General features: G+C 39.6%; 1 protein-coding gene across 20 annotated transcripts in view; it reads right to left on the bottom strand.

Moving 5' to 3' along the window:
- KALRN (kalirin RhoGEF kinase) overlaps positions 1 to 12,169 on the bottom strand; it is a 496,146-nt gene that overhangs the window by 136,629 nt on the left and 347,348 nt on the right. For all 20 annotated transcript variants that reach the window (XM_072040793.1, XM_072040795.1, XM_072040794.1 and 17 more), the window contains 6 exons: positions 9,777 to 9,959; positions 8,505 to 8,623; positions 7,186 to 7,252; positions 6,193 to 6,302; positions 3,753 to 3,822; positions 1,944 to 2,033 (listed from right to left, as the gene is read on the bottom strand). In XM_072040793.1, the coding sequence (XP_071896894.1) occupies positions 1,944 to 2,033; positions 3,753 to 3,822; positions 6,193 to 6,302; positions 7,186 to 7,252; positions 8,505 to 8,623; positions 9,777 to 9,959 (639 nt within the window). The remainder of the gene's footprint in view (positions 1 to 1,943; positions 2,034 to 3,752; positions 3,823 to 6,192; positions 6,303 to 7,185; positions 7,253 to 8,504; positions 8,624 to 9,776; positions 9,960 to 12,169) is intronic.

Raw genomic sequence — 12,169 nt, 5'->3', positions numbered from 1 at the left:
GCAAAAATAGCCATTTTTTTCACAAAAGGTGCCAACAGACGGTGTTGGTTTTTGTACTAGGCATTTTTTTCTTTTTCTTTCTGAAATAAATGTCTGTGCCATGAACAAGACCCAAAAGGAAAGTGACTCTGTGTGGGGTTTAGGAGAGTTTGCATGAAGCTGAGTCACGGCTGGCTCCGTGTTTGGTGGTGTCTGCAGAGCAGACAGCTGGGCTTCAATTAGTAACAGTGTGAGACAGCATGGCTTTGGCCACACCTGTGAACTTCCCAAAACTGGCTAAGGATACTAATTTTTGTAGGATCTAAGTGATTGATTCAGCACTACTCCTTCCTTCCAGCTCTCTGAGCAGCATGACATGCTCCCAGCAAGATGTGTCCCCCATGGACACCTCCTTCTCTGCCAGGATGCTCCCTGGTCAGGCTGCATGAAGGCAGAGGAGGTTGGTGGAGTAACAGATATCCCTGCTGTGTAGGAGCCTGCAGCTGGAAAGCAGTAGCACTGCTCCATGCAATCAGATACATGCACTGCTGGAGAGGGACGTTTTCCCTGCAGCTCTTCCCTTTGGTCTCTGAAGTCTCAGAATAAGACAGCAACCTGCTTGACTGTGACTGCCAGGCACAGAGATACCTGAACTAGATTTGAAGCAGCCTAGCCACAGAGCTCTGTACTCTCATCTTTGCTCTGGTTCTTGTTTGAAGCAAGCTTAGTTCATGTTATAGCATACAATGGCTCACCATTAGACAGAGCTTAAGTTACTACTTGGGTTGAAAAGCGTCCTAAGGGCTTGGGAGAACTTGGGAAGGTGTGTGAGGCACTGAGCTAGCAGTTGTCTTGCACCCAGCTGAGCTGCAAACAGGATCACCATGTAGTCTTATATGCAATGACAGCAGCCCAGGCAAACATAAATAATATCCTCTACATAGGGCTGCAGAGGACCTTACAGGGGCCCTGGGATAGACAACATGGAGAACCAGTGCACACCATTCAACAGGCTCAAGCGCCACCTCCTGGAAAATCCATTTCGGTTCAATTCTACTTCCACCATTAGGCAAAAAAAAAAAAAAAAGAAAAAAAAAAAAAAGCGTTCATTACTTTTCTTCTGGCTCAGTGTTGAGTTTAACTGATCAGTGGCACAGACAAAACCCAGAGGAACTGATTCATGTCAAGTGCCAACCACATCATAGGTTGGATACTGCTGAGTCTTAAGGATTTGTAAAAGGGTTTCTCTTTGGAAAAGAGACATAAAGGGGTATTTATTTATTTATTTATTGGGGGTTGGAGGGGGGGGGGTGCTTTTGATTTGTGTTTCCTCAGAAAGACAATTACTTAAAGCTATAAGCCAGCAGACAGGCATGGAAAACTGCGTGAGGTTCCAAAAATCAGAGGGAGTGCTTAGTATAAAAGTACTGAGAAACTTCAATGATTTTTTTCTCAGTCCACAAAACTGTGATGGGAGCCTGCAAATGTTTATAACCGGGTGTATTGCTTGTAAGAGAAACAGTCTAATTGCAGGCAATGGAGTCCCTTACTAGCATGATGAGGCGAATGTTTACTAGGGTGGGTTAGATTTGCAGAACAGGAGGACAGGATCTTGTTTTGGACTTAAGGATTTCAGGTCATAAAATATATTGGGATTTGCTTTTCATTTTACCGCTAAACCCGGAAGCAGAGAGTATATCTAAACCAGACCTTCAGAAAGGATTGGGTCTGAAAAATGCACAAAGGTTCCCATGAGAGTGCCTGCCTCCATTAAAAATGACTTGCCACACTGATGAAGATCACACATCACACTACAGCCTATCAGTTTTCACAGCATGTGGTATCTGCAGTGGAATGGAAAACTCAAATGTTAAGGCACGAAAATGAATCTGTTGCTCAGATGTAAAGAGGAGGTGTTTCGGATGCAGCATGTGTGCTGAAGGAAAATGGCAGTGGCTGCTTACATCAAAGAAAGTCCCTGCGTGTTCCAGGATGAGCTGGCTGGAGTCGGGCTTGTTTTTGCAGTAGGTGACATACATCTGAAATTTATCTGCCTGTGAAAACAAACATCAAGGGAAAAGCAAGATAAGCTATTTCTCTGCTCGCACAGTCCCTCATTAAGGCTCACCAGGACAAATACAAGTGACAAACCCCCACCTCTCGAAGCAACGTGAGAAATATGAATTAAGAATGGAAGACTTAGAGGCAGTTCACACCTTACCTGAGCAGTTCTGAGGGGAATGAGGTGCACCATGTAACAGCTATGGGAGGCTTTCTTTAACAAATGTGACAGAGGGAAGGCCTAAAACTTTAATCCAGCTGAAAAACGATTTCTAAGAGCTCTGATGAGGTTACACAGATTGCATCCAAATCCCAATCATGAAGTGTTGGCTCTATCACCTACTTGCAGATAAAGCCAGCATGAGAACTCCTGGCAAGACACTCACCTAGCTGAAAGTGGCTTGAGCCAGCACTTTCGTCTTAAGACTGGCTCCGATTTGTGATGTCTGGCTCAAACTTGCTTTTCCTACCTTGGTTCAGACTTTAATGGCTCAAACTTTATGTTGTGCTAAGAGTGTTTTGCATTTCATTTCCTAATTTATTTAAGAGGAAATTAAAAGCATCTGTGCAGTCCTGTCTTAGAGCAGTTTCATATCACTCAACACTGGTCTCAGGGAGAGAGAGGCAGGCAGAAGAGGATGGCCTCCTTTGATTATTGTTGCTTTTTTGATACCATGAATCTAAATAACAGGACCTTGAAATTGGGCAGGCAATTCTGCATATACATCTATAAGCACAGCTCTTGGCAAGTACTGTTGCTGAGGTGATGTGGTAAAAATCTTAAAAGCACCATGAATATCTTGCACAGAATGATACGTAAATGCATTCATCTTTCATAAATATGTAACCTCTTCCTTGTAAACTAAATTTCTGAATCCATTCCATCAGTATTTGTGCCATGTTTTCAAATTAAAAGCCTATTCAAAATCATCCAAACATGCTCATTTTTTTGGTAAGTGAAAAGGTTCCGTAATGACTTCAAAAATACTAATTCACAGTTTTAAAATATCAATAAAACCAGCAGGAAAAACAAAACAAAAAACAAACAAACAAAAACCAAACAAACAAACATGAAGAAGGTTGAACTGTCTGGTAAATATTTTGAAAAAAGAACATTTTTCATATAGATAAATTACCATAGCCAATTCCTGGAGCCTCCTATGCCCATGAAGACTCTTAGCATCAAGATTTCAAAGTCCTGCTGGAAATTTTCATGGCAGTGGGTAATGGAATGAGAGAGTACAGTGGCTCAGCAATTTGACACTCATTTCTGAAGCAAAATGTTGATAAAAGAAGATGCTGCTCATGCCTTTTTAAAGGCCTCATGCATGACTAAAATTCTCTAAGGAGGGTAGATTATGATTTTAAGTGTTTAATCCTTGCAGGGTCCTTTGCAAAGGAATAAATGTCACCTTAAATACAGATTTGGTTTGACAAATTCCTTTTGAACAGGTTCTTGAACCAGCAGAGGTAAGTACTGTGTTGGTCAGTGCAGAACAAGGAGTGGTACTTCAGAAGGTTTCATACCACTCCAGAGAAGAGTTAAAGAAGGGAGCTTCCATCCCGAGAGGGTGATGGTGGAAACAGTCCTCATTACAGATTAACTCTTGATTTCACTTTTCTCCGGGGATGTAACCCCTGCACCAATTCTCAGCTTGTTTCTGTCTGTACTGCAGGAATTAATTTGAATAAATAAAAAGAAGGCTCATTACCCAGGTGACGAAGCAATGGCCCACATCCTCAGGCAGTTGTTCATATTTCTCGAGTTCTTTCAGGAAAATGCTAAAAAAAAGAAGACACCGATGTAATTAGTTACAGTCAAATACCCAGGAGAAGCAGAATGACCAATGAGCTGATCGGTGTTAATGATCAATAGTTGTAACTTGACTGTGAGGCTAATCAAGTGTGCTGCCAGTGAAGAAAGCGTGTCCTTGCAAAGGCATGCTTTGCTATTTGAGTATAAATGTGCTCCACTTAACTACAATGAAACAGGTAAGGGTCCAGTGTGTCCGAGAAGACAAAGTGATATTCAAGAACCAGACTAAATCTTTAAAAAGTTCTTGTGAAGTGATTCAAAAACAGGAGCCCAAACGTTTCAGCTTCCCATTGTGAATCTCAGCACTCTGAGCAAAGAACAATTTAAACAAGCATGACACTTTGTGGGTAAGTAGTAAATTCCCCACATACAGATTTGATAATGAACTTGCTCCCATCACCTTGTACTGTGAGTGATATCTCTGATTTCAGACAGAGCCTTATACAGTACCAAGGTGGAAAGAGCAACATGAAACAGAAGTTGCAGAAGGAGAAGCAACTGTGTGTGCTGTTTCCTTTGCCCTGAATCAGGTTGGGGGATGCATTAACATCCCTGTCCAAAGCAGAAGATTGTGGAGAATGCAGGTATGAAGGGGACAATTTATTTTAGTGTTGCTAGAAGCTCTGGTGGGAAAAGGATGATGCACATGCAGTGAGCTGTAAAGGATAGGTCAGAGAAAGGAGAAACAGCAGCAACAGGGAGCTGTGGGGCATGGCTGAGGGCTGAAGGGGGTGGCAGCTGAGAGTGAGGGAAAGTCAAAAAGAGTAATCGGATGTCATTGGTCAGAGTCGCTGAAAAGAAAACAGCATCACAGAGAGGAGAGGGGAAGTGGGAAGGCAACTGGGTGATCCCAGCATAGTTAAATGGGGAAGAATATTTATTGGTATGACTGCACAATTCATGTGGGCTGTAAGTCAATTCATCCATTAATTAAAGGCCTTTTTAATCTAATATGTAGTTTGACTCTACTATTTTGTAATGCTTTGAAGCTGCTTGCACAGAAGCAAGCAAACAGTAGCCTCTCCTGGACCATATTCATGTGCATACAATGGCACATTTACCTGTCTGAAGCACTGAAAGTCTCCCAGAACTTCTACAGAGAACAGTCTTCTGAGCTGTTTTTCAAACTGCCTTGCTTTTGATGTACAACTTGAAGACAGACTTTGAAATTCAGGCTGAACTTGTGGGATTCAGCATCCCTAAGTGTTGTAGCTCCCATTGCATTCATATTATATCAGGGAAACAATGCTCTCTAAGCACATCTGATACAGTGTCATCTTGATAAAAGGGAGCACTGTTACTTACAGATTAAACACAGTGAGTCTCTAAGTGGTAAGAAAGCTGCTTTTTAATCCAGCTCATGTCAGCCATTCCTTTTTCCTCCCCTTGTGTTTTCCAAGAGATTGTATTTTTGACAGACAAGCTTCCAGAGCTGATCTATTTTCTATTTCACAATTTCCACTTAAAATATTCACTTTACTTATCAGCTCTCACCCCAGCATGATTTAGAGAGAGTCACAGCTGTGGTACCATGATGTTACTAAATTTTGCCATGATCAATCCTTTGAATGTGATAGTACTTTTTTTTACCAACAGATACCAATGACAAAGTCCTACCATTGATAACTTTGATATCCATCTGATTAATATAAACACTACCAATTCACACAAAAGCATCACCTATCAGCCTCTCCCTAGGCAACAAGTAACCTCAGAGCATAGAGTTCCTCGGTTATTAAGTAACTCACAAGCATCAGAAACAATAAAAGTTAATTCCAAAGTTTCTACTCCTTTAATTTTGCTGAACATTACTATGAATTCACATCCACCAGTCGGAGACATGCAGCTATAATGAAGCCAAAGGCTGCAGTTCTCACATTTTGATAAGGATACGGTTGTGATGCTATATATATGAAACATAATATGCATCCATCAAGAAGACCTCATTTCCTAAACTGTAAAGCTGAAGGAGTATGGCTGCTACCTCAGTGCCCCATTCTTCCTCAAATGGAAGATATGCAAAGCACAAATACAGTGCTGTGAGATGGAAAACATGTGTAAGACTACAAACTGTTGATATAATAAGGCTTCAACATTGTTAATCAGCTGTAGGCACAGTTTAAACAAAAATGCAATTCTTTTTTTTTTTTTTTTTCAAAGAAAAGAAAACAAAATGAAATCAAACATTATTTTATAAATCTAGATCAATTACTTTACACTCTGGTGTACATTCTACTGTAGGCATTCAGAGCAGACACCACATAGATGTGTAGGTATATGTATGCTTTTGGTTTCCTTAGTCAGTAAACATCAACATAAATGTTAGGAAAACCTACTTGTTATGAAAGTCATATATCTCCTGAATATTGCCAAAGATGATGTGTTCTTTATTAAGGATCCCAGCGGGTATTTCTTCCACTCCACTTGTCATTTCCCAAAGGTAAGTCTGGAAGACAGCAAAAACTCTTAGCTTTGAGAGAATAAATGCAGTGAAAAAGAATAGATCTCCTTGCTTTCTTGCCGAAGGCACGGGCTGACAAGGGAACTACACACTTTGTGATTAAACAAACAGAGTAAAAAAACAGATGTTCCAGTGTCACAAAAAGCTCCCCAGAGAAATTCAAAGTGCTGACACTCAGAAGTTGTTTGAGGAAAAAGCAGAAATGTGGCAATAGCACCTGTCTTTGCTGTCCAACTGATGGTGACCAAGAACTTCAGGCAGAAACAGTTGAAGGATAAGCTGCATTTGCCACTTCAGTAACATTAGATATAGAAATCCATTTCAAACTACAGGAATGTGAAATCTGACAGATTTCACTGAAAAACACTCTGCTTTTTGCCCTGAGTATCACAGTCTCCTTCAGAACTACCCTGCTGTAGAGCTAGGTAAGCTATTTAACAGTGCAAATCCAGCTCTTTGTCTAGCTTGAGGTGATCTCTAGCTTGAGAACATCCAAACAAAGTGAACTAAATTCTTAAGAAAATGCTTCATGACTGAAAAGAAGACTGGAATCCAGCAAATTTCAGCTCGACTCATGAACGTACAGCTATTTACTGAGTCCCAAGACATTACTTAATCTCTTACTATCTGTTTTGATATTAAATGCACATTGAGGTGTCCCCAGAGGTGCAGACGTTTACAGATATAAGTGAGAAGCACAGGGCACTGTTCTGCCACTGGCAGACAGGCTCCCTCCACGCTCACCAGGCTCCCACCACCAGACGTGGCTCTGCTGTCAATCGCCAATGGTGGGTAACCTCACACCACCACCACAAAGGACACCGTGTCCTTCCTAAAAACATCGGAGACTCCCCAGGCTGTAACTTACCTCTAAACATTCATGTAAATCCCTGACATAAGCTTTTTCTGTCTGAAGCAGCTCAGCCATAATGAATCTAGAAAAAAAACAACAAACACATTTAATGTGCTTTGGGCACTATTGGCAATGTAATGAAGAGAAAACACATTCTTCTGTCTTCACAAATCAACGTACTTCCACTCTGAACCTCCAGCTGCCTCATCTTGCACATTTCAGCTTCATATATGAAATATCACTTGATATTCTAGTATCTTGTAGCATTATTTTTAAACAACTTTTCTGCATAAAATTCTGTTAAGTTGTATTTCTGCAGTGCTGAGGCATGATTTACTATCTACATACCAAGCTGTAGCAGTCAACCAATTGTCAGATATTTTTTTTTTTCCATAAGAAAAGACTTGAGATTCCCTGAAAACATTTGCAACTCCACTAACATGCAATTAAAAGTCACCCTGCAATTTGAATTTCAGTGGGAATACTAATGGATTTGGGAGACACCGCTAATTTGAAGAGGATACAACAACTTGGTACCTGACTGGAGACAATGCAAACTGCTGGGAAGCCCAGCAACCTCATTTGTAGTGCTCAAGCTCAAAAATCAAATGCTCAATGCTTTGAAAATGTGCTACAGGAGGACCAAGTGTACCCACTGTCCCCTAAAGAAGAAATGGTTTCTTATTAAGGTTGTCCAGAGTAATGACTATTTCAGATGGATGAGAAGGATCATACATACAAATGCTTTCCAGAATATTCTCACACAAAATTTATGGCAAAGTATTGTAAAAGTGAAGCATTTCTAGATTTAAGTGCAACAACTACTCTCACAATATTTCAACTAGTATGAAAAATTTCCATCCCTCTCAGTTATACACCCACTGAAATTTGAACCTAAACGTCAAGTGACTGAAACCCAGATAACTCCTCTGGACGTCAGTGGAGTTTAAATAATACCTAGTCTTACGAGGATGTTTTTTTTTTCTTTTTTTTTTTTTTTTTTTTCTTCCCCTGTTTATTTTACTTGTCGCATACAGCCAGAAAGAAATCATGACAATAAGTATCTTCATGACGTCAGGGTCTACTCAAAGTGCTCAACTAACTCTTTTCCCTTTCTAAAAGTAACTTCTGATTAAAAACAAAAGAAATTCAAACTGTATGTTCTGATATTCTCCTGCCTACACATCACAACTTTAGCTCTACACCTTTGAACATATCTCAATAGCTCCACTGCTAGGAGTTATAGGGATGTTAGTCCATTCTGGTCATGTAAATATCATAGAATCACTTGTAGATATTATATCATGGCTCATTGTGAGAGTTTTGGGACATACTCTTTCTTTCTGGCCGATTTTCTTTTTTCTTCATTGACTTCATGATTTGCATCTCGCAGCTTTACCTCCCGATCTGAAAGACTTGCTGGAATAATATCTAGTTCTAGGTCCTTGTTATCCTAGAAAAAGTAACAGTACAGATTTTAAATTCATGTAAGATTACTGTTGTGTAAATTGCAGCATGTCCATGAGAATAAAATGAAGGGACAAAAGTAAGATAAAGATACTAGTGTAAGAAAGAAGAAAATTCAAAGAGATTTAGAAAAACAACAGTGAGGGGGAAGAAGATGAGAAGGTGAGAAAGAAATCTTTGTAAAACAAACCAAAAAAACCCACACTGCTACCCACCCACCCAAGCCCACTATGAAATTGATTACAATCTCTGCTGTTACTTCTATCTGTCTAGGAATATGCATTGATGACAAATGTCTAAATATTACCTTACTCCTTTCACATCTCAATTTATTGCCTAGCATCAGACCTCACAAATAGTCTGAAAAAGTGGGGCACTATCCAACAAGAGCCCAGAGACAATTCCAACTTCTAAAGGCCTTCTGCTATGGAAACGCCCTTCCAGAAAGTAGTCAGTAAGTCTATGTAAACTAGAGACCCTGCAAGGAACAGGACATTTAAGTTATCTTGAGGATGTGACGGAATTTTTTCATCTTTCTTTGATACTTTTAAAGGATGGTTGACCAAAAGGTTTTTAAGTGTTTCTGCTTCTGACACGCCCCTGATAATGTGGCTTGAGAATACAGGGAGGTTCTAATTTTTGTTGCTTTTGCATTGCTTTATTTCACCTAAAAGAGCTCAGAGATGAGGCTGGTGATCATTTTTTTCATTTAGTTAAAGAATGAGAGAATAACAACATCCAATCCAAGCCTGGGTTTGATTCAAAATAATGGTGTAGCATTAATATTTATGGCTTATGATAAAATTAATACAGACTTTTGTTCAAATAATATGTTTCTCCCTCCTTCACAGTAGCTGTATAGTCTCCTGGAGAATACTGCAAACATTTGTTTAGGAAGTCCTTCTGATCTTCATATGATTCCTCCTCATATCATTGATATGACACAAAACCAAAAACAAACAAACAAACAAAAAAACACAACACTTTTTCTCTTCAGAAAGAACAGTTCTGGTATTGACTAGTTTTAAGTGGTTATAATAGACGTGTGATAACCTGCAGCATTCATTCTGTAGCCTACACTTCCCTCTGTGACTTTCAGCTTTGGTATAAAACCTCAGCAGGAGACAGACTTAAAGTACCTCTGTATTGATTCCAAGGGCTTTTTCCAGGGAGTAGCGGTATTTCCCCATTCTGAGAGAGAAGTCACGGTAGCGTTTGTCAACAGTGGTGACCCACTTCCTGATTTCAGTGGCGTGCATATGTCCTTTTTCTACAAAGCTGTCAGCCAGCTGGATGAGGAGCTTCACTTTCTCCTTTGTTTGCTGCCCAAAACATGGTGCTCAGTTATGTTACACTATTATTTCTTTTGATTTTAATTTACACTGCATTCAGAAACAGCTCACAATTTTACATAGATCATTTAACTTCGTCTTATGCAGAATAAAATGCTTCAAACTTTTTATCAGTAAAACATGAAAGAAATTATATTTTTATAATGAAACTTACGAAGCTGCAGGAGATACAAAAAGTCAAGTATTTGAAACCACACACACAAACACATAAGGAAAACGTGTTGGAAGTTAGAGACATCACCTTCCCATAATCAAAAAATTATTTTTGTGAGCCTTGGAGTAGAAGACAGGATTTCAGAATCATACGTCGTAGACCACACCTAGTTACTCTGAATTTGTATGTACGTGGTTCTGCAGACCTGTGTAGACAGGTCATCAGTGCATCACAGACCAATCCAGGAAGTGAATTTGAATTGCTACTTTCTGCTTCAGAAACAAACAGAATTTAAATCCAAATTCCTTGTCCATTATAAAATCCCCATTCAGTATTGTAGCTCCAGTTGGAGCATTACAAAGCAAAAGATGCATGAACTCCAAAACATACAATAAGCCCTCAAATCTTCCAGAGGTCTTATCTATACCTTTAGGGCTCAGATTGCCCTTCAGTCAGCATGGTTTTCCATACTGAGGAACTTTGTACAAATCTGGTACAAAGGGGCTAGTCACAAATTTTAGCTTAGATTCCAAATCTGTCCCAGCAATTGAAGGTGCCTGAACCCTATGTTTAAGCCAACTCAAGTGCAAAACGCTTCTAAAAAAAAAGTTATCAACTGTATGGATTGAACTCCAGCTGTAATGCACATGTTAATCCTCAAAAGCAGAGGAGAATCAGTTGTATCCCTAGACATGCTGGTGAGCTGCTTTTCAGAGAAAGGGAGAACTCTCCCCTCTGCCAGAAGTGGTTCGTGCTGTCAAGTACTTGACATTAGCAGCAATCTGGCCAAAAAAGGACAAGCACTTGTCAACCCACTATTTTCTTGAGTTTAGTTTTATGTTTAAAACCTGCTAGAAATTTTACCAGCAAAATAAACTATCTTAAACTAAACTTAAACTATCTAAAATAAACAGCGGAATCAGAGGCCATCTTCATACTTTGAGTACTTAAGCAAGGCTAGGTATGGAGGAGTAAAAATCTGACTTTGTCATATTTAAAGGGTTTTTCATTCCCAAAAGCTACTGGTGTTTTTGCTGTCCAAACATTTGGTTTGGACAGAAAGGAATTGGGATCAGGAAAGCTTTCAATTACAGCTTAATTTGAGAATAACATCATCTGGGAGTGACTTGCATTTACCAGATTGCACATGGCCCTGGAAATATTCTAGGTCAGCAGCAGGATAGTGATTTAGTAGAGCCCCAGAGAGCAGGACTGGATGTGTCAGTGTAAGGAATGACCAGTAATGATCAGAAAACAACAAGGTATAAAACTTAATTCTAGGCTACATCATGAACAGAAATAGTTTGGAAACTTTGGGATGAATTGGGATTATTCTGCTTACAAATTAATGATATTGGAACAACAGCAGGCATGCTGATGATTTAGAGGACAGAAGTTCTGTTAAAGGAATGTTGCATGTGTCCTGTTTGATTAATTTAGCTCCCATCCACTCTTCTTATCTCCTATTTTCACAAATGTGCAAAATCAGTAAAAAGGAAGGGGACATGAAGAACACAAAGCCTGTGAATCAAACCCATGCAAGCATGGACAACCCAATAAGGAATTTAAGGATTACAGAAGATCAATTTCAAGACACAGTGAAATGAAGCTACATCATACCATATCCATGGTCATGCTGCAGTCTGACTTTGCAGTTTAGATCCTTATCAATGACTGTTAATACCATTGTAGATTCATGGTCTGTGAATTACCTATGGTTTGAATTAATTTGTCTGAAGCAGATCCAATCACTATTCCATTGTAAACCCGACCAGACTTCTCAGAATTGCTCCATATAAATTAATAGATTCTTGGTAATGCAGCTTTGTATCGAAAAATGCTCACTCCAGAGTTTACAAACCCATTTATTTAAAGTATTTCGTTGGGATCAGTGGAACATTTCTAGTAAGATAAATTACCGCCTGTGATCAGTCCAGCTGCAATGAATCAAACAAACTGTGGTTGTAATCACAGAACCGCAGAATAGCTGAGGTTGGAAGGGACCTCTGGAGGCCATCTGGTCCAA

The sequence above is a fragment of the Anas platyrhynchos genome, chromosome 7, assembly GCF_047663525.1.
Source record: "Anas platyrhynchos isolate ZD024472 breed Pekin duck chromosome 7, IASCAAS_PekinDuck_T2T, whole genome shotgun sequence".
In the NCBI taxonomy this organism is placed as follows: Eukaryota; Metazoa; Chordata; class Aves; order Anseriformes; family Anatidae; genus Anas; species Anas platyrhynchos.
This window is presented reverse-complemented; position numbering and strand designations above follow the sequence as displayed.